General features: G+C 40.2%; 2 protein-coding genes across 2 annotated transcripts; both read left to right on the forward strand.

Moving 5' to 3' along the window:
* The first annotated feature begins 16 nt into the window (after positions 1 to 16).
* nfu1 (NFU1 iron-sulfur cluster scaffold homolog (S. cerevisiae)) lies at positions 17 to 3763 on the forward strand. Its single transcript, XM_019860856.1, has 9 exons — positions 17 to 115; positions 752 to 796; positions 1270 to 1352; positions 1439 to 1574; positions 2246 to 2312; positions 2385 to 2502; positions 2591 to 2654; positions 2748 to 2922; positions 3276 to 3763. Exons 1-9 carry the CDS (start codon positions 57 to 59, stop codon positions 3306 to 3308), a joined length of 780 nt encoding a protein of 259 aa, XP_019716415.1. The 5' UTR covers positions 17 to 56; the 3' UTR covers positions 3309 to 3763.
* Positions 3764 to 4063: 300 nt separating this feature from the next.
* On the forward strand, positions 4064 to 20048 carry gfpt1 (glutamine--fructose-6-phosphate transaminase 1). Its single transcript, XM_019860724.1, has 19 exons — positions 4064 to 4154; positions 6657 to 6764; positions 7589 to 7696; positions 7808 to 7933; positions 8539 to 8597; positions 8685 to 8819; positions 8894 to 8955; positions 9658 to 9737; positions 9822 to 9927; positions 10049 to 10212; positions 11153 to 11248; positions 12344 to 12441; positions 12560 to 12680; positions 12897 to 13054; positions 14859 to 14973; positions 16383 to 16510; positions 16797 to 16964; positions 17452 to 17613; positions 18614 to 20048. Exons 1-19 carry the CDS (start codon positions 4148 to 4150, stop codon positions 18656 to 18658), a joined length of 2046 nt encoding a protein of 681 aa, XP_019716283.1. The 5' UTR covers positions 4064 to 4147; the 3' UTR covers positions 18659 to 20048.
* Positions 20049 to 22859: the final 2811 nt, after the last annotated feature.

Here is a 22859-nt window from a genome sequence, read left to right on the forward strand (position 1 = left end):
CGCGCACAACAACAACTCGTCAACCATTTCCGGTCTCTTCGGTTATCAAAACAAACATGGCGACTACATTGCAGGTCGGCAGTTTGCTGGCTAGAGCCGCGAGACTTTTGCGTCCGTAAGTTCTTTACTCCCGTCAAACTGGACATTTTCGTTGTTTTTAGAAATTATTGTAAAACACAAACGGCCTTGGTAGAGTGCCTGAGGTTAGCTGCTGGCTAGTAACCTAATTTCTGTGTGACATGCTGGTTATATGATGTCACCTGCTTCATTGCCGACACATTAAATTTGAGGCCCCCTCTGTTGTAATAAGGCTGCTGTTGAAATCACTACTTTATTTATTGTCAGATTTAGCAAGGCTAAACGCGCACAATTTTTTTAAACATCGAGAGGGAACTTTGATAACTTTGGTCCGTGAACGCAAGAACGTGGTGGTCATGATTAGTTTGTTTATTGTTTGTTTATTAACAAACTCATCATGACCATGATGAGTTTGGTAAAGATAAATATTTTTGTAAATGTCTTATTTATTATTTTGTTTATTGTTATTTGTTGCCTCAAATGTGTCTTTTTCGACAGATGTAGTGATAAATATGAAGCCATGGCAAATAACCCGTCCCACCTCTGTGCTTGTAACGTGTATTAAAAAGACCAGAATAGTTTGCAATAGGAATGAAGTACTGCAGTCAAGCCAGCCTCCACTCTCAATAGTTATTTTCCGAATAAACCAATTTCTTTCTCTTTATTTATACAGTATCTGCAGGCTGGATACCCTGTGGCACCATGCTGCCTCTCACAGGTCAGTCTTTGCACAAAAGCAGATCTCGACTTGATTTTGGGGAGGAGATACCGTTACATGTGTGGTGTGGTGTGCTGCGCTGGATGGGTCACCTCAAATACACCACACACAATAAGAACAGGAAGCATGTGTGGCGATTTTGCTCTCGCATTGTAAAACAGATTTAAGATGTTAACATTTGATATGTTGGTAGCCCAGTTTACACTTTATGTGGAGCGTGCAGAGAAATAAAACAAATGAACATTGTAATGCGTCTGAATAAAATCCGAAATTCATTGACAAGGATATAACGAATCATACACCATACAGTAGTATGATCACTATTACTCATTGCAAGTGAAATGTATCACATTATTTTTACCCTAACAGTGGGTGTTGTCAGACTGACATTGGATTATGTGTAGTGCAGATAATGTGCTATATTTACTGTTATTTTACACTGTGTAACCAATTTACTTTTGTGTTGCTGGCAGTGGATGCCAGAGTGCTGGTTTTCACTGGCTTTCACACAAAACAGTAGTCAAGAGCAGATGGCCTCAGCAATGGGTTCTCCCTGGTCTGTATCTCGACTTTATGGATGTCTATGCTGCTTTTGTTTCAACAGTGACGGTGTTTTATTCATTGTGCAACGCGTCTTCACAGGGAGGAGTATGTTTGTGCAGACACAGGACACGCCAAACCCAAACAGCCTCAAGTTTATGCCCGGACGTATTGTTCTAGAATCAGGAACGATGGATTTTTCCAGCCCTCGTGAAGCATACACCTCACCCTTAGCCAGGTATATAGTTACTCAAGGACAATTTAAGACAGATATTTTGATATCATATGATGTAGTAGGATACAGGACCACATTCACAATATACAATTGGACCTCTACAATCGAATGCAGACAGTTTTGGGGAGCAGGTCAACCTCTGATTCTGTTAAAAAAAAAAAAATTTTAACATTAATAACAGAAATACAAATAATGCCTTCCAGGGTTAAACTGTTGGAATCATTACGCATACAGACATTTATAATTGTCCTATAAGTATGTTTTTTAAGTTAATGAAACAAAGACTTTTTCTATTTAAGTAAAACTAATCAGCGACTTACTGTAGCGCGCACATTGCACATTTTAACATTCGTAACTGTCATACAAATTGTAAAAGAAGTTATCCACTGGTCAAATTCCAAAATTCTACTACTATTGGAGCAGAATGTAGAGATTCCGTTGTAATATTTAGTCATGCCCAGCTTCACCGTGCCACCTAACTGTGTGTTGTTACACAGACGCTTTGGCTACAAATCAACAAATTTCGTGGGTTTCATTTTGCATTAAATCAGATGTTATTTTAAGGATCCACTGGAAATTGTTTTTTGTGTATGTACATGTAAACATTTACTAACTTCTTTCATTGTAAGATATGAAAAAATTAAGCTAAAAAAATTGTTCTGTACTGTCTGTAGACAGCTATTCAGGATTGATGGTGTCAAGAGTGTCTTCCTGGGCCCTGACTTTATCACCATAACCAGGGTACAGCAGACCAACTTGAATGACAAACACAATGAAATCCAGTAGTCTGTAACATATTTTGTCCTCATGTAGGCTGATGAAAATATTGAATGGAAAGTTTTGAAACCTGATGTGTTTGCGGCCATTATGGACTTTTTCACCTCCGGGCTTCCTGTCGTCAATGAGGATGCTAAACCAAGTGAAGACACAGGTGAAATTGAGCCACTATGGCTGACAATATGCATCATGGACTCTTCTTTTGATGGACTTGTACATGACGACTTTTTTTCTCTGAACAGCACCGTCAGATGACGACGACGAAGTAGTTGCAATGATCAAAGAACTGTTGGACACTCGAATCAGGTAGCTGTCTTTATTGTGGTGCTTTTAAGGTATCGACATCCGTCCTTTGGTATCATAGCATTTTTTTTTTCTTTTTTCCGACCTTTTTCTTAGACCCACTGTGCAGGAAGACGGAGGAGATGTTGTGTATCGTGGCTTCGAGGATGGCGTGGTGAAACTGAAGTTACAGGGATCCTGCACCAGTTGTCCCAGCTCTATTGTCACTTTGAAGAATGGAATCCAAAACATGCTACAATTTTATGTCCCTGAAGTTGAATCAGTAGAGCAGGTTGGCACTGATTCCAAAACATCGCAGTTCCGAGAACCCACCCTTCTTAGATTCCAAGGAGAGAATGCTGGATAGTGCTCCCTCTGTGGAATCTCTCATTCTGTTGGGAGGGAATTCAGTGTGCAAGGACTTTGAGACCTGGAAGGGCATTGTTTGGAGGAGCAGATGATGTGGTGCTTTTTTCTTATTCAAGTCGGGGGGGCTAATATTTTTGCAAGGCAATGCATGTGCTATGTACCTGTATTTAACATTAGTAATTACCTCACACAAAAAGAAGACTTCGTGGTTCATAAATATATGCAGCAGTGAATTATATAAAGAATATTAATAAAAACCATTTTCCCCCCCCACAGGTGAAGGATGAGGAGGAGGCTGCTCAAGTTTGACTAACATTCAGCGAGGACAAGCGCACATTCCTCACTGCACTGGCCAATAAGGAGTATCACGTGGCTAGTACTGTATACAGTACCACACAGTGGGAGTACTCATCACCCCTTATGTTAATCCTAAAATCACATGATTCAGATTGTGTACATCAGGGGTGCCAAAGTCTGGTCCTGGAAAGCCTAATAACGATCCTGCTCACTTGAATCTGGTGTGTTGGTGTAGCGACACATCTAAAACAGGCTGGATAGGGTCTCTTGAGGACCGGATTTGGGCACCCCTGGTGTACAGTACAGTATATTCAAAAGTATTTCAACATAGGACAACTATTTTTCAGCTCGATAGCCATTTCATTTATCATCATACAGTAATGAACATGTCCTCACGTTGCTACTCCAAATGGCTTTCTTGTTTAAACGCACAATATTTATATGAATAAAGGTAACCCATCAACATTCTGTCTTTCTGTATGTACTACATTTTGTGAAGAGAGAAATGAAGAATCGTTCCATTTTAAGATATGGTGTGACTATTTTGCGGATTGTAATGTTTCGTTTATGAAGACGGGGGCATTGATTTATTTGGCAAAGGGAATAAAAAAGGCCTGTTGTGCAGTGATGCTGACGTAGAGGCGGAACACGCATCCACATCCGTTTTGCCACGTCACAAAAGCCAACGTGAAAGGCACGGCCTGATTGACAGACCACATTGGCCAATCACAAAAGACGTAAAAGGTGCCTTTCGACTCTGATTTGTCCAAAAAAAAATCTGAAAGGCGGAGGGTATTTGACAGGCGTTTCAAGCTGCCTGAGTGACAGAAACTGGCAGCCGAATAGAAGTCATGTGTGGTGAGTACTGGATGTATTTATGTATTTTACCCATTTAATAGGTAATCTGCGTTTATCAGAAACTGTCGGATGACCGCGACAATCCATTTGACATAAATAATCTTATTCTTCTCGGAGCCTGTTTGAATTAGGCATAGGTGGCTAACCAAGTGCGCTAACTCAATCAGAAACGTAATGCTGTGTGGTCCCTAAAATGTTAAATCAACAATGCTGGATTTGAATTCACCATGTAGCATTTGTTTACAAGATTTGAATGTCAAAACTAAATAATTTAGTGGATGTAAGGACGTAATCACGACATACTGTGGTACCACCTAGCTATCACGTTCGTTGGCTAATTGACGCCGTTCGTAGTGAAGCTACTGTAATTTTAACTTTCAATCTGCCCCTCATTAATTTAAAGTAATTATACAGCCATTTAGTCATTTATGAGCCCGAGTCAACTTTGCCGATCGACTGAACAAAGAAAGCGCAAATGCCGATAACTAGAGACGTGAGGTCGTGTGGAGTGTGGAAATAATCATTCAGCTGGCTGTTTAAGTTTGGGGAATGAAGTTTGGTGTGTCCAATGTCATCGTTACAGATTGTTGTACTTTTTTCCTTGTCACAATGAATGTTCGCTGGTGTTTTAAATGTTTCCCATCAGTGTCACAACAATCTCGGACTCAAATTGACCATTACGATTAGGTGAATTATTAGGTTATAATCGGAAACGACACTGAGTAGCGCATCGTCAAGGATCTCGAAGGGCTGGGCAATATGGCCTTAAAATATAAACATATATCAGAACTCACTCACTCACTCACACTTCCCCTTTGCTTATATATGGAAAAGCAACTTACAATTCTCCTGATACCAATAAGATTTGAAACATTTTTTACAGTAATTCCCTCTCCGAGCTTTAACTTGCATCCATTTTTACAAATTGAGAGAAATGAAATTTTTTCCCTATAGCGATGGAAAAACAGCTTCCTCCTGTAAAAAAATAAAAATCAAATATATGTAAACACTGTCCTGAAAATGAGCAATGAAAAAGTTCAATAATTTTTTAACGTCATAAAACAAGCTGTCAAAATACATAGTTTGATGAGTAGCAGTGCACCTTCTCCAGCTCTCAAGAATTCTCTCATTTACAGTTGTACAGGTAAGGCATGGTGACCTCTGCAAAATATTGTGGCTTGGAAAAAAAAAAAAAAACACCTTTGAAACATTTCCAACATGTCGACAAATCACCATACAGTGGTACATTGACATACACGAGCCCCATCAGCTGACACATTTGAAAGGAAGAGGGGAAATGAAAAGTCACTTTGAAGTGTTGTTTTTCCAGAGAGGAATAAGTGTGGGGTAGTTTTTTTTAAATTATATTGCTGCTTTCATTTTGTATAACGGCATTGAATTGGTTTAGCTCCGCTTCTTCCACCCCCATTTTGAAATGTTTTTTTTTTGTTAGTTGTGTTGTCTGTTGGTATTGTTTTGTATGACTTAAACGTGTGTTCATATTAGAGTGCAAGTGTCCCGTGAGTGTATCTCCTGCTCCTTAAAAAAAAGGAAAAACCCTCACAGCACCTTCGCTTCTGAATGAGAGCCCTGTTAAACTTGGCTGTCCTCTGCGACTGCTTCATAAGTGCTTAGCTGTTTGACCAAGTGTACACAGCGATTACTATCACTGGGCATGTTGGTGAAGTCAAATATTTGCTGAAAGAGTGATCCTCAAGTTAAAAAAAAAAATTGTATGTCTGTGTTTCATTGCAATGCACAAGTAAATATAATTTTCAGATAGCTCTACATTGGAACTTGCAATGTTTAACGTCCTTATGATGAGATTTTTTTTTGACAGTCAGACATATTAAAATGTTATTTCAAACATTGTCTCTACAGTTGATGCACATTATTTTTATGCTGACAGTCTTTTTACTTTCCATGATTTCCTTTGCGATTTAAAAAACCGTTAGTCCGCAAAATGGAGTAGATTGTGTTTGTCACATGAGGTTCTGTGCTTTGTTGCTTCTTTTGTGGGGGGTTTCCCTCCATATTTTGTTTGCTTATAGCTCACACAATACCGACTGTACACACACGGTGCTTCTTGACACATGCCTTTGTCCCAAAACAGGTTACAAAGCACAGTAACACTCACAAGACTGGTTCGTGTACCCTCTAACACGTCAGCAAGCGATATGCTTTTCATTTTTACTGCCAAATATATTGGTGGAAGAATGTTGTGATGTTATGATTGTATAGTCCAACCCATCCAACATTTGTTGCATTTTATCAGTTCCTCTAAGAAATGTAATGGCAGATGAACAAGGAGGGCAATAGTTGGTGACTTTATCAGATGTACAGTATGCTAAAAATAGATGTGTAGAAATATGGACATGCCTCGAACTTCCTGCAAATGGTGAGGCACTTTTGTGAAACTGCACTAAAGGAAGATACCGCCTAGCCTTGCTTAACATCACTGATCAGTGTCATCAATGTTAACGCTATCCTCCCCCCCTGCAGGAATCTTCGCCTATCTTAACTACCATGTACCAAGGACTCGCCGTGAGATCCTTGAAATCCTCCTCAAAGGCCTGCGGCGTCTGGAGTACCGAGGCTATGACTCTGCCGGTGAGTCAGATGAGAAAACGGTTATCAGCAACGTTTGTTTATTCTTGGCTATCTCTTCGCTGTCGACCCAGAGGACAGTTACCTTGATATGACATAGCTGCTGCTATTCGCAGACACCACACGATGAAAACACAATTGTTGTTGTGGATATAGAAAATGAACACACAGTTGTCCTTAGGGTTTGATGTGATGTGGTGATCCCAGCTGACTTGGGGCAAGAGGCAGGGTATGCCGTCGACTTGTCACAAGCCAATCGCATGTAACTCTGAAGTGTTGACAAGTCCCTCCACCTTGACTAAAAACTCACTTCTGAAAAGAACCAAAGTGTGGTACTACCCCACACACACACACACACACACACACACCATCCTTCTGTGCGGTATGGTGTGGTTTTTGTTGTTGTTGTTGTTGTTTTTTGGGTTTGTTTAACACCAGCCTTTTGTTTAAATAAAAAAATTAATCTCCCAAAGGCAAGTCGTTATATGCGTCTCATTGTTCTCTGAAGTTAAGCTTTAACTTTTGTCATCCCAATTTTTTTCTTTCATAATAGTGGCCCCTTCTGGCGAAAACAACAGCCACTGCTGTGCAGTGGAGTTCTACCCCAGTGTGAATAATCGTCTGATTGTTATTAAAAATAAAATCCTCTCCGACGGTGACGATCAAAAATAAATTATTGTGTATATAATGAATCCTCCCCTTTTGTAAATTGAATATCAGTGGACACTCTAGCTGTCTGGACAGGTAGCTTTGCTATTCTAATTGTCTGACTTGTAAATATGAATGTGGCGTGAAATGATCAAGTGTTTTTTGTTGTTTATTTTCAGGTGTGGGCATTGATGGCGGTAACGTAAAGGAGTGGGAAACCAATGCCAAGTCCATCCAGTTGATCAAGCAGCGTGGAAAAGTGAAGGCTCTTGACGAGGAGATCCACAGTAAGCTGAAAGTAGTTTATCACATGACAATGAAAGAACTTCTCCCGAATGGGCCACTGTTTTGATTTTGGGTGTTCGAGTAGTTTTTTTTTTTTTGTTTGTTTTTTATAGAACAGCATGACCTGGATCTGGAGGTGGAGTTGGATGTTCACCTCGGCATTGCTCACACCCGCTGGGCTACCCATGGAGAACCAAGCCCGCTCAATAGTCACCCGCACAGATCAGACAAGACCAATGGTGAGTAATTTGCTCATCATCTAAATAGTGATTTCATTCATCAGATCCTATTATTTTTATCTTGGCTATTTCTACACTGAACAAAAATATGAATGCATTTGTTTTTGTTACAGTGTTTGGTCAGCTAAACCCTAAAGATCGACGAATTTATTTGCACAAAAGACCCATTTCTTTTGGATAGTGTTCAAAATATGTTCATGAGCACTTTTCATTTGTTGGGCGAATCCATTCACCTCACAGGCGTTATCAAGCTGATGATTATACGGCATGATTATTGTACACGTTTGCCATAGTTTGTTCACAACAAAAGGTTGTGCAGTTATAATTTATTTTCCTAGGGCGCATGAGTAAAATGATGGTCATATGAAGTTCTGACTGGTTTTCGGAATATTATGCATTTTTTGTAAAGAGCAACATATTTAGATCTTTGGGTGGAAGCAACAGTATCCATATTTTTATTTAGTATATAGTACCATCCAATATGTCCTTTTTATTGTTATTGTCATACAATTGATCTCTACTTGAATGATTTTAGAGAAAGTAAGTAGAGTGAGTCATTGGGTCACAATGACTCGGGGTTCATTGTTTTTCTTTATGCTCTGCAGAGTTCATTGTTATTCACAATGGCATTATCACAAACTATAAAGATCTGAGGAAGTTCCTGGTGAGCACAACTTTTTCTTCTTCATTCATCGTTATTATCCTCACATATGACCCGGACAGGAATGTGCTCTTTACTCCCACCCCACAGATGAGCAAAGGCTATGAGTTCGAGTCAGAGACCGACACCGAGTCCATTGCCAAGCTGGTGAAGTACATGTACGACAACCGGGAGAATGATGACATCACTTTTGCCACTCTGGTGGAAAGGGTAACACAGCAACTGGTAAGGACACACGCACGCACACACACACACGATTATTGATCATCAAATGAAATGTGGCTCGCTGTACTTTTCAGGAAGGTGCTTTTGCACTGGTCTTTAAGAGTGTTCATTATCCTGCCGAGGCAGTTGTCACAAGGTAAGCTCCCGCTATTTATTCAAACTGTATGTTGGTATTAAAACCTGGTACTCTAGAACAGTGCTTGCCAACCTTTTCTGGTTTGTGAACCCCCCCAAACCTTTTTGTCTTACCATGAGTACCCCCTCACTCATCCGTGTTGATGATTCTCCAAAAGTCGAACGTTGCACAACTGATTATCAAAGGGAAATCATTTTTAATTCATTTCCTTAGTTTCAACAATGAATTCTCAATGTTTTTTAGAACTCAAATGCAACATAAAAATGTATGTTGCTTTGAAAACAAATATACATTTAAATAGAAAGAATCAATGTAAAAAAAATATTTGTAGCTCTTTTGAGTACCGGTAAGTCCCTTTTAAACAGGCATTTAAAGTCTAAATATAGTAGCAAAACACTGAACAAGAATAATATTCACACCCACTAAATTTTTACTTTTGTCCTTATCACTCATCTGAGCTTTTTATGAGACACTCGAGTTGACGCGCCGCTGTTGTGATTTTTGGAGCGGCTTTGCTACAGGTTATTGATCTGGTCCATGAATTATTAAATGTTTCCATGTATACCCTACAATGTGCTCATGTACCCCCGGTTGGAAAACTCTGGTCTTGAAATTCATGTTAGTTCCCCCCACAATTGAAGCTACTTTTTACCTTTGTTATCTACACGTTGCGCGCCAGCAAATTTTCTCCCTGATGTACAGGAGGGGAAGTCCTCTGCTGATCGGCGTGCGAAGTGACCACAAGCTCTCAACAGACCATATTCCCGTTGTCTACCGCTCATGTTAGTCCCATTTCAAGCCATGTTTGTCTCTTAGAATTTCTCAGTTGGATTTAGACCTAGTAGTTACGTTTATTTTTTTCTCAGCTGCCAAAGAGAAGAGCTGCAGTTCCCTCCCCAGAGTCGACCAGGATACCAGCCTGTTCCCTGTGGATGAGAAAGCTGTTGAGTATTACTTTGCCTCTGATGCAAGGTAAGCGCATTCCCGTGTCCTTGCAGCCATCCTTTTCAACTCCAAAGTACCGTCTTGCCACGCTTCCGTGGTGTCATCAGAACAGAAATCAATAAAGTGTTTCTTGTGTTTGTGACCACAGTGCGGTTATAGAGCACACAAATCGGGTGATCTTCCTAGAGGATGATGACGTGGCCGCTGTGACCGAGGGAAGGCTGTCCATCCACAGGATAAAACGCCGTGCCGGGGACTACCCTGCCCGCGCTATCCAGACCCTTCAGATGGAGTTAGAGCAAATCATGAAAGGTGAGTTGAAGGTCCCTAAATTGTTTGGTCCTGCATCAGGTATTGCCTTTCTCTGTACAGTACTTCTATCGTAGGTGCTGGTACAATGCGCGACACGCCATTTTGAAACCTGTTATAGCATACTGTCAAATGATAATTATGATGCTGAATGGAGTGATCGGCCATGAGGCGGTCCATACTGCCATCAAGGATGCCTGTACTGTAATTGAAACTTCTGTTTTGAGATTTTCTGTACCCTGTATGGAGCATGCATCCTACAATTTATTTAAATTTTGGTCTGAGCAGGAAATAGAATTATGAATTACAACAAACTTTTAGTGGTAATGTGTATTTAATGTTTTTTTTTGTTTTGTTTTTGTTTTTTGTTTTTTTTGTTTGTTTTTTGCACATCGGGAACAAAAGTGCCATTGACAGATTAGCATTTTTGAGCAAAGTCTAATGTATCACCGATTCTGTTGACATATCTGCACTCCAGGCTGGTGTCCATTCCCTGGTTGTACCGCTTTTATCCAGCAGAGAGCAGAAATTAGCTGCTGTTGGCTCACTCGCACATTCCTTTGTGGTCCAATCATTTCTCAGCCGCTTCTGGAAGCGATCTGCTGACTAACCTAATTCGCATGACCCAAATTTCTTGCAGGGGAAACTGAAAAACACACATTTCACTGTTGCAGTTTATTAGAGATGGAACAACATCAACTCCCTCTTGTCCCGCCTTTGTTTTTCTTGATGGAAAACGTTTGTTTTACCCGATGTATCAAGCATGTGTTTTAGTGTAACCCCTTAAATTTTCAAGCAAGAACTGTGAAACAATATTTTTACTGCTGCGCTGGAGCTTCATGTTTGTCAACCATACCTTCTAGAGTAAATGGCCATCATTGTTTTTCAGCAGCAGTTTTTAACCGTCTTACGAATGTTTCTTTATCTTACCCTTGCACCACAGGTAATTTCAGCTCCTTCATGCAAAAGGAAATCTTTGAGCAGCCTGAGTCTGTGGTCAACACCATGAGAGGAAGAGTCAACTTTGATGACAATACAGGTTAGATAGCTTGCCTCAGATCTGCATCTTACTGGAGTTCTGATGGATTGATGATCATTGTTCATCCCAACAACTGTAGTCTCATATTTGACAAATAGATATTAACATATATCTGCACATAACTTGAAATGACAACGGTGAACACTCGCTAGTCGCAGGGACGAGACTGAGCCCTCATATGAATAGCAAAATAATGCAAGTATTTGACACCCGACCCCAAGAATGTTTATGTATATGATACTACTTTAAACAATAAATATACCACAAACTATGATTCCAAAACACTTTCATGTATTTTTAAAATTCATTTAACATGTTACTTTTGATAACTAGTATCTTACAAATAGTTGAATTTGGGGGTGGGGTGAGGCGCATGTAGATGCGCTTTTGGCGAATACTGACTCGTAAGTCTAAACTTAGCTCCACTCTCAGTCAAGCTTATCACTTCAACACAGTTCGTTACAGTTCGTCATGAAACATCTTAAGGTGTGCTCAGGCAGAGCACAATAACATTTGCCACAAGCTTGCTGTACAAGCAACACAGTGTATTCAGGGTGTTTTCACAATCACAATTGACACACTTCCCAAAACAAACCGTGCGTTAATTGTTTTCTTCGATTGTAATGTTTTTATGATTGTGAGAAGCCAAAATTAAAGTCACGATTACATTACAATGAATTCTCCAGCCGTAGGTCCTTGACACCAATCTACTACTTTCCTATTAGACAGGGCTTTGGAAACATCTTGTGACATTGATGGGCTTTTTCTAGGGGAAAAAAATGCAAATAGGCGCAGGTAGGTTCCACAGAAATTAAATATATAAAGTAGTCTTTTTGGGTGGGATTTTATGATGTCAAGAGCACAAAAATAAGCGTAAATGCCCAAATAGGTGCATTTTTCTCTTTTAGTGAAAAAAATTGCGAGTCACAAATCAGCAGGGGTTGACTCTAAGGGATTAGAAACCATGTGAAAACATAACACATGAAGAATGACTTCGTGAGTGGCTGACTCCTCTCAGCACTGTCATGGTTGCGTTTTAATGATGTGGAAAGTGGTTAGGCAGGATGATGGATTGGTTGTTTGGTTTGTTCCCAGTGACCTTGGGTGGACTGAAGGACCACATCAAAGAGATCCAGAGATGTCGACGCCTGATCCTTATTGCATGCGGCACCAGCTACCATGCTGGCGTCGCGGTGAGTAGACAGACAATTTTGGTGTAAATTATCACCGTTCAACACGTTGGTTCGGCCTGCTCACAACTAGTTCTGAAATGATGCCTGGTGGTGATTTCATAATTTGTTGCTCCGGCAGACCCGTCAGGTCCTGGAGGAGCTAACAGAGCTGCCTGTGATGGTGGAGCTGGCCAGCGATTTCCTGGACCGGAACACACCCGTCTTCCGAGATGACGTTTGCTTCTTTATTAGCCAGTCAGGTGAGGATTGATCTAGTGCCCAGGCCTTGTTTGTTCACCACTTTCCGTGTCAGGGAGCCAGTCTGTGTATTGCTTAGTAATTTGTTTATCTTCTTTTGTGTGATCTCCATCATGGGGTTTCTTTGAGGTTTGCTTAATTACAGCCTTATACGCATCATTTTCTACCAAACTAACAGTCAGGATGACTTTGTTTTCCCCCTATGTTTCATCCCTCAGGGGAGACTGCTGACAGCCTGATGGCCCTGCGCTACTGCAAGGAAAGAGGGGCTCTGACTGTGGGCATCACTAACACAGTGGGCAGCTCCATCTCCCGGGAGACTGACTGTGGGGTCCACATCAATGCTGGACCTGAGATCGGTGTGGCCAGCACGAAGGTGAGGCAGGAGAACTTTGATACTTTTTTTTTTTTTTTTTTTTTTTTTTAAGACCATGAAGCTTCTTTCAAAATTTACTCTCTAAAGTTACATACAATACAGCCTGTTGCAGGATGGTGCACCTCAGATTTCCAAACAATCTATTGCATAGGAAATAATAAAATAATAGAATGGATTTTTTTTTAAATGATTAAAAGATGTACACTGTACAGACAAGGTTTAAACCTTTCAACATTAACTGTCATACAAGTACGTTAGCCACTACAGTGGACACTACATACTCGCATTTACATTATCAAAAGTCATGTAATATTTTTTAGATTAATTTTGATGTTTTCTCAAAATTGGTTAGTTAAAATGTAGACGTACTTATGTATTTGTTTTTTTTTAAATACTTTAATTGATGTATTGTAAATAAAATAAAATGTAGTAGGACTTTTGTATGCATTTAAAAATATTTTTATTCTTATTTTTTAATAATTGGTTAAATCACAAATTAAATTATTATTATTATTATTATTATTATTAAAGGCATCTATGAATAAGCTGTTCTATCTGTCGAAAGTCCCGCTATTGTCTTCAAATGACATCACACTTCTGGGTTTGTCGCTCGTCAGGATCTCACGTTGGGAAAACGATTACAGTACTTTGTCGAATTTAAGAAATTGAAATTCTTTTTGTCACACTTTATTCAATGTGCTTTGTTTAGTTACTTGTGAGATAAAAATATTTCATTTGGGATTTTCTAAAATTACTTCATAGTTGACCTTTAACATGTACCCAAAGAAAACAAGCACCACCCACTTGGGACGTGGGTGGTGCTGCTCCAGAGCCTGCGAGCACGCCTCAGAGACGCCATCATTTACTGCTTGGCTGCCTGGGCAGAACACCCGGCCCAAACGGTGCCGCGCAACCTAGCTCCCCAAATTACTGGAGAACATGTGTCACATCCCACTGCTGCAATTTAGCACACTATAATGTGATGTGCTGTATGCACAATTCATAAAAATGAGATGCGACATTTTAAAATGAGCATCTTAAACGTTTTTTGTCATGGATTTTAATTGCTGAATGCTGAGACCTAATGAAGTTTGTCAGGTCAGCTGCAGAGAAGCATAGTCATCATTCTTAGATACAGTTCACTCTGTTCCACATGAATCACACTGTGTACCCCAGTTGATCACATTTTTGGGCAGCACATTCAGTCAGAAGTCTGAGGGACAGTAGTTTAAAAAAAACAACAACAAAAAAACAAAGGCTTTTCCTATTATTTTATTGGCAGCGAGCGGGTCTTATGTTATGAACTGGCTTCAGGTGGACATTGTCTTTCTCAAATGGGCACCGAAGGCCTCTTTATGCGGCGAGTTGAAGGAACAATCAGCACATCGCTGATGACAGCAGGCGTCAGTCAGTGTGCTGAAGACTATTGTGACACGCTGCTCCGTATCCCCACGTTTCAAGCATTTGTTCCAGGATGAGCGCCGGTTTCGACTGAGCTCCACATTTGCCTGCACTCACCTCGCCTCGCATGTCTCATCTGTTGTGCATTATTAGATGGAGACAGAATTCATTATCAGAATGGCAGAAAAGAGATCATAGTCTCAAAAACGTTGCTTTCAATGGGATCGTATTCCTTTTTGGGTGTAATTTTTTTAGGGATTTCAAAACCGATGTCACGCAAAACAGTCGGAGATCTTTGCTCCTGAATGTCATTGGTCCCAACCGCTTGTTTTATGCGTCTGTAGAAACCAAAGGCTGCACTCAAAACTTTATTACATCTTTTTTTTTTCTTTCATGTGCGCAGGCCTACACAAGCCAGTTTGTGGCCCTGGTCATGTTTGCTCTGATGATGTGCGCCGACAGGATTTCCATGCAGCCAAGACGCCGTGAGATCATCCAGGGCTTGAAGGTGCTTCCGGGTAAGTCAAAGGTGCTGCTATGCTGACATGTCCTGATTACAACACACTGGAAACTTCATTTGGTTCACCGGATTCATCCCAAATTTAATAAGCGTAACAAGAACTTATCATCAACAGGTGCGTATGAAAGTCAAGTTTTATTGTTTGTAAAATTTGACAATTTTCACTGGAGCAACACCCTCAATCCCAGCGTTTTACTGGATTTTGACTGATCTTGCAAGGCCCACAGAATATTTGGTTCTAATGCTATATAAACATGGAGCCTACCAAAATAAAGTTTGGACTCTTCTTTCAGCAGAAAAAAAAAATTGTTTCCATCTTTTTCCATTCTTCAGCAATCGGCATTACAAAATGGCTAAGTTTCATGGAAATGGCGATTCCTGGGCAAAAAACGGAGAAAAAGAGCTTTTTGTAAAAGTATGCATTTCAATCACGTGAGGCACCACTGCCACCTACTGGTCACTTTTTTTACATGATTTACGATGCAAACGGCTTATTCTCATTGACAGATTGCATCAGACCCTCCTCTATGACGCAAAAAAAAAAACTTCGACGTACAAGTACGTCCTTGGTAGGCGGGGCCTAATTTTAAAAAGACGTACAAGTACGTCTTGTGGAATGAAAGAGTTAATAGCAATTATCTTGAAAACTACCAAGTCTCGCTCAATGAAATTGAACAGTTTAGGTGTTGACCATCATTAATTCTGGAACTGATTTCATAAGTGTTAACTGTTTGAAATATGCCCTCAAAGTTCAGGTTCCATGTATCTACACAATCAGTCCGATCCAAATGTCCTTCATGAATATTCAAATGTTGAGATGTGACCGACCACCGAGTGATACAAGCTTTTCAATATGTAGAAGCGCACCGCATCATGATCTCCTGAGAGGGGTTTTGCTAGCCTAATTTTATAAACGTGAGAAAGAGAAAACTAGACACAGTACTCTGTAGGATGCACTGCGGTTGTACAACCACTGTAACGGACTTTGTACAACCGCAGTGTTATAGGAATACCTCTAACTTTTTGATCCAGCGTTTATGTCGGAACATTTAAACAATGTGTAGCTGTCCGTAATTTTGTGGCCGCCGAGTTTATAGAACCAGCCAGGCAACTTTTTGTCCACATTTCAAGCAATGCCTTAAAGTCTGATTCATTTTCTGCAACTCTAAATAATGACAATGAGGATCATGAAGAGAAAGAGGGAGGGTGCGGGTCTTCACTCGCATGCCTTTTTGAATTCGAAGCAGATGATGGCGTGTCCTGAACGGTAAAGTTACCAGCATAAGACTGCCTGGCCACTCTGCCGCTCATTGTCAACATTCCGATCTGACACTTCACACGTGCCTTTTGCACAGCATGTTTCTAAAGTTTTCAAATCCAAATTTGTGTCCCTCCCATGTGTATCAGACCTGATCAAGGAGGTTCTTGGTTTGGATGATGAGATCCAGAAGCTGGCGACAGAGTTGTACCAGCAGAAGAGCGTACTGATCATGGGTAGAGGTTACCATTATGCTACCTCCTTGGAAGGAGCCCTGGTGAGAAAACAAACGTCCTTTCCTGACTGGCTTCATATCATTACCTTTCTTTTGTTTTGTTTTTATTTTTCTCTTCACTTATGAGCTCTTTCAATGTGTAACGTGTCCAATGTCTCTGGAGGAGTACCTGTACATGGAAAATGTCACTCCTTTCAGCTCCTGCCAAAATATGCTTTTGTATTTGCCGAAAGGACCAACAGCGCATTTTATTCCTTTCGGAGTAATGAAGTTCTTAGTCTATGACGTAAGTGTTGGAAGTTTTGAACTTTGGTGATGTCCTACCCAGAAAATCAAGGAGATCACATACATGCACTCTGAGGGCATCCTGGCTGGGGAGTTGAAGCACGGCCCTCTGGCGCTTGTGGACAATCTCATGCCAGTCATCATGATCATCATGAAGGACCACACGTACGTCAAATGTCAGAACGCCCTGCAGCAAGTCGTTGCCCGCCAGGTAGGACAGACTGTAACAATCGGTGAATCCCCCTCCCAAAAACACACACACACACAAAATGTAATGCTGTCCTTTAATGGTTAAGGCCCCTCCCATTTTTGTCAACAATCCTTTGTACTTTACTGGCAGTGAGTTTGCCGTACAGGACAACTACTTCATAAAAGCTGAATTTTTTTCAAAACCAGAACTTATCAGAGTTTGCCAATGTCCCTAACTATGCATGATGTCCACTTTACTCTCAGCACTTTTCTTGTTTTTTTTCATTGTTTGGGATTTTTGGATGGAAAACATGCACCTCATATTGCTTTTTGGACAAATGGGATAAATAAAATTCTGTGGCCTGTATCTCACCTCTTGTTGTAACATGACGACATCTCTGTTGGACAACTGGAGCACATTATGTTATCAGAGGTGTGACAGTGATGGAACAATTTTTAATTCAGTTTTACGAGATGTTTTTTTTTTCCCCCCCCTTCTGCTTTGACAGGGCCGCCCAATCGTGATCTGCGACAGAGACGATTACGAGAGCATCAGCAACTCGTGCCGCACCATCAAAGTGCCTCACTGCGTTGACTGCCTGCAGGGCATCCTGAGCGTCATCCCCCTGCAGCTGCTCTCTTTCCATCTGGCCGTGCTCCGAGGCTTTGACGTAAGTGCTTTAGACTCGCCCGCGCCAACATCTGCAAAGTGTTTTCGCCTCGACGCAGCCACCGACCACAACCGTGTCATTCTTTGATATCACTTTGGACCGCAGACACGATCGGACAAGTACAGGTGACTCTCCAGCAAAGGAACACTGATTTACATTTATAAACATTCAAGATCTTGACAATATTAATGACAGTCGACACTCAGAAGTTGGTCAAGTGACTGGCTAATAGTTTGAATAAATGTCCATCCGTTCATTCATCCATCCATTTTCTGATCCGCTTTATCCTGAACAGGGACTGTTTAGTAAATGCTGGGTCCCATTATTAGGTCCAGGGGGCAATTACTTTTTTACGTAGGGACAAATAGGTTTGGATTTTTTAGTTTTTTTTCTTTGCTGCCTCAATAAAATACATTCACATTTAGTAGTTCTTTGGGTTGTCTCTGTGTGATATTAAAAATTGGTTTGATGAATTGAAATCTTTGTGTGTGATAAATATGCAAAGAACACAGAAATCAGGAAGATGGAAAATACGTTTTCATGGCACTGTAAGTCCCATTAATGTTGGTAGTAGTTTTGAAATGATTTATCTTGGACCCTTTTTTTTTTTTTTAATTTTTTTTTTATGTATACATGTCACTCAAACCTATTATTTGACCAGGGGGGTGTCGACTTTTTATGTGCACCACACCTGGCACATAACTACTGTGTACTTGTTACTTAGTGCATCTTTTGGTAAACGTTTTCATGGAGAAAGATGGACCTCAGAGCCAAGGCTCCACCTTACAGCACAGTGACAGAAAGTTGAATTGCAGTCAGTATTTATCACAGAACGATTGAACTGCTGATTTTAACAGTATAGATACAGCCAGTCTTGCTGCATGTGAATCACAAAGATGAAAGTTAGTGAATTCAAAACTCTTGAGTTGTCTTTATGAGAGTTATAAACTAAAAATGTGAAATGCTTAAGATGAAACTGGACTGCGCTGTGTACTCTTAGGTGGACTGTCCACGGAACCTGGCCAAGTCAGTGACGGTGGAGTGAAAGGGCCCACTCGTCACCTGCCCTACGGCAAGGGAAAGAAGAGCAACATGTCCGGTTCCATTCGTCCTCTTTTATCCATTTTACTCATATCTGGCTGCTTCATCTCTCTGTATCTCTTCTTAGTGTTGTTGTAGACTGGTGGTGGTCTGGGCTGGCACTCGCGTTATCCTCCTTGCTCCAACTCTTGTGTGCTAATAGCATCGAGAAGGAGCTTCTTCGTTCCGATTAATGCAGCAAAGCAGTGAGATGAGTTCGTTTTACTGAGAGCATCTTGGATGCGACGTTACTGACCAATGAAACTTTGAACATTTTGCCTTTTTTTTTTCTTCCAAGTGCTTTCATTAGCAATTTAGTTGGTGTCTTTCTTTCTATTTGGCAGCAAATATTTGAAATGTGAAATTATTTCGGAGCACAGTCATCGATGCTGTTGAATTTATGTGCACACCTCTTCTTCATGGTCAAATGGTCTTGTTACGTTCTTTATTTATACTCTTTTTTTTTTTTTAATATATGTATAAATTACACAATTGTCACAATTTTTTGTTGATTGATTCTTGTTCATGCACAAGAACAAGACTTGATTCTGTACTTTATTTCGTACTACACGATGAAGTGATATCAGTGAGATGAAGTTACTGCCAGCCCACACCATTCCATCTTGACTACTGCTAATGCAATATTGGGACCATTTGTAGCGAGTGATTTTATATATATTTTTTTCATTTTCTTATGAGAAATCAAGAGTTTTGTATTTTTACCCTATGATTTGAAATGTAAACGTTAGTCTTTTGTCGAGGGGGAAAAAAAAAGTCCTGTAAAACCAAACACGCTTTGGGAAGTTAGAAACCAAAATGTGTATTTGATATGCATATGATAGGATGAATTTCTTTTTGTTTTTGTTTTTTTGTTTTTTTTTGTAGCCATATGTAAGATGCTTCAAGGCCTTAGATGGCTCACACACACTGTCACTGCTATGGCATCATGTCACACTGTAGAGGTATTAGACGCTGACAAGGAGAGAGAATGCTGTAATTCATACCCGTTAGTGAAGGAACAGGAGCTGCTATTGTTACCATTTTTACTTCCGTTTGCTTTCGACATTCATCTCGCTTCAGCAATCAAGCCTTAATCTTAATTTGTGCATGTAATCTGAACATTGTATGCCAGGTTTGAAGCCCATCTTATTACTGAGCAAAATTATTCTTTCAAGTAACCGACGTTGCCAATATTAGTGGGACACTATTGCGCATCCCAGGCTGGGATTCCCAGCTGATGTTATTAAAAAAAAAAAAAAAAGTCCATTTGTTGTCTTTGTGAGGTCATGTGTTTAGAAGAAATACCGGCAATGGATACTTCACAGATTTATTCCAATAAAGACTTTTTGGATGGATAAGCTTGTTCACATCTTTGAGTAGTGAATAACAAGTTAAATTCTTGCCTAGTAAAGGAAGGTAACAAATTGCCATTTTAAATACATGAAACATTTTCAGTATGTGCCACTGTCGTTACCTTTGCAAAAAAAAAAAAGAATTGTCCCGAATTGTGATAAATACGTAAAGTCATATATGCGGTTCCAAGAAAACGTATGTGATGCCTTTGGAATGACCTGGATTTCTGCATAAACTGGTCATAAAATGTTTTCTGATCTTCATCTAAGTCACAACAATAGACAAACAGTTAGCTTGAACTAATACCACACCAATTATGTTCTTGTTTTTTTTTTTAATTGAACATCATTAGTTACATTTGCTAGAATTAACATGAAAAATACAAAGAAATTATTAGACTAATAAAATAAGTTATATAACATACGCAAAACTTTTATTTAAACTCATTTATGGAAAAAAAAAATCACATGTCCTTCAGCACAAGCGTTTGCCCCACCACTGAGGGCTAAACAAGCTTCACTGTGTTGCCAATTGATTGTTATTATTTGTTGGATATTGTGTGGACTGTAACAACTTTCTGGACTTGGGGATAAGCATGGACAATAGGCCAAAGTCACTCATCTCGGTGCTGAATACACCAATAGAGCCAAATGATGACCTAATCCCCAATGAGCTCATGTATACTATGAGCCTGCCAAGACTCCAGTGAGTGTTAAACAAAGTACATCTTTTTGAAAAGGGGGTGGTTTTTTTTTTCTCCAAAAATACAGTACGGGGAAACATTGATTGAGTATCGGTGCATTACAGAAGGCCGTATATGTCAGCATCAAAGAGGAACTCCGTTTTAAGGGGTGAAAACTCATAAGGGCCGCAGATGTTTTCAGGCGGCCCAAAAGAGGTCACCGATGAGGTCAGTGAAAGGGGTCTGATGAGGTTGATATGATGTAGTCTTCACAAGCGCCACATTTCAAACAGCATCGACACCTCAGACGCGTTAGATCAACTCTGGCCCAAAACCTACATGTTGTTCATCTTCCTTACAGGTAGCAGAAATAGTAGACTACTCCACACCCAAAAAAATAAATAAAATGCTGGGTACTTTTCCTAATCCACTCACTGGGTATCTGTGGATTATGAGCAATTGAAACTTGGATTTGGGTGGGCTAATGTGTTTAACCCTTTCAGGGACAGCGGTTACTACAGTGGACAGTTTATGGCGTTATCAGGTTACACGGTGCATGAAAGGGTTAAGGTCACCATTTTGGACCACCATTTTGGACAATTTTGTCTACTGGAATTGAAGGAAATTTAATGTAACAGTCTGAGAAAACATTGGTGATGGCTGACACTGCTGTCTTTGGACAGGGGGCTCAGGGTTCAAATCCCAGTCAGGGTGGATGTCCCACCTTTAGGAAATGGGTGGGATGCTTCAGAAAGGGCATCCAGTGTAAAAACTGTGCCAAACATATGCAAATTTTGACTTACTGTGGCAACCCCGACGGGGGAAAGTTGCCTCTGCTTCTTTGTAAATGTTGGTATTAAAAGTTATATTCTTTTTAACACACACAAAAAATCAACAACAACAACAAAATATAGTTAGATTAGAAAATTAGGTTTTGGTTTAAAACGTGAGCGCATTGAATTAAGGGGTTAATCACAGCTATACTGATAACGTGGTGTAACACATTTCTTGGCAGCTTTAACTCATCAGTATGGGTAGTTACTACCCCTCTTTGGATCAAAATCTTGATCCGACAGGTTGGGTCAAAATCCTCAAATAAATAACCCACCACTGGCATGGTACTTTTTGGACCGGCTTTTGACCCAGTCGTTTAAAGAGGGCATAGCATTGTACTTAAATGTAAGCACCGATTCAACTTCTTCACTTAAGTCAAAATAAAAGACAAAAAAGAAATGTAATGAAATATTTGGACTCGGTGACCTGCCACAAACATGTCTGCAGCGATTCATTGCAGCCGCTCGTGGAGTCACCCACAAAGCCTCATGTGACTTTCTTCATGTGAGAGGTGGCCTTAGCTCTTCATCGCACTCCCCCCCCCCCAAAACCCCGCCAGGAGTCATTAGCACCATTTCGCCTTTCCTAAGACCCGTCCATATTTCCAGAAGATTAGTCGGACTCCGTTATTTTCCGTGATGGCTCACGCACATGTGTGCATAATGCAGCGTGTGAACATCTGGAGCTGCTTAGCCATAATGGAAGTTAGATTTTTTTTTTCCTCCCCCACTTCACAGTCTCCACTGCTGCCCTGCCGAGTGACAGTGTGTGAACCTAGTGATCCGAGTCACTGTGCACGCAACTAGCTCAGTAATCAATAGTGAGTTTTGTCACAGCCATTAATAGTTCACTAGAATGGAAGCCATATGAAAGTAAAAACATAGAGGGTAAAAATAAAAAAATAAAAGATTGGGATCAAGAATGGACATTGCAAAAATTACGAGAAAAGAAAAAAAAAAACATCCAGAAATGCAAAATTAATTTAACGTATGAAAAGGTTTACTGTACTTTGCTTTTGAAAGAAACACCCGTCCATCATGTCATTTTTCATTCTTACAGGACATTTATATTGACAACCCACTGTAACATTCTGGCACCATTATTGTAAATTTTTTAAAAAATCTGAAATGTAGTCTTCGAAAGGGACTATTAGGCTCAAAGTTTGAGAACCCCCTGATCTATAACAGTGTGAGCTGTTTACATCAGAACAGCCGTTTTACAGTCACGTGACGCACACATCATTGGTAAACATGATGTCATTTATCAATGCTGGAGTTCATCTATTAGCACAATAGGA

This window comes from Hippocampus comes, unplaced genomic scaffold, assembly GCF_001891065.2.
Source record: "Hippocampus comes isolate QL1 unplaced genomic scaffold, H_comes_QL1_v1.1 scaffold147, whole genome shotgun sequence".
In the NCBI taxonomy this organism is placed as follows: Eukaryota; Metazoa; Chordata; class Actinopteri; order Syngnathiformes; family Syngnathidae; genus Hippocampus; species Hippocampus comes.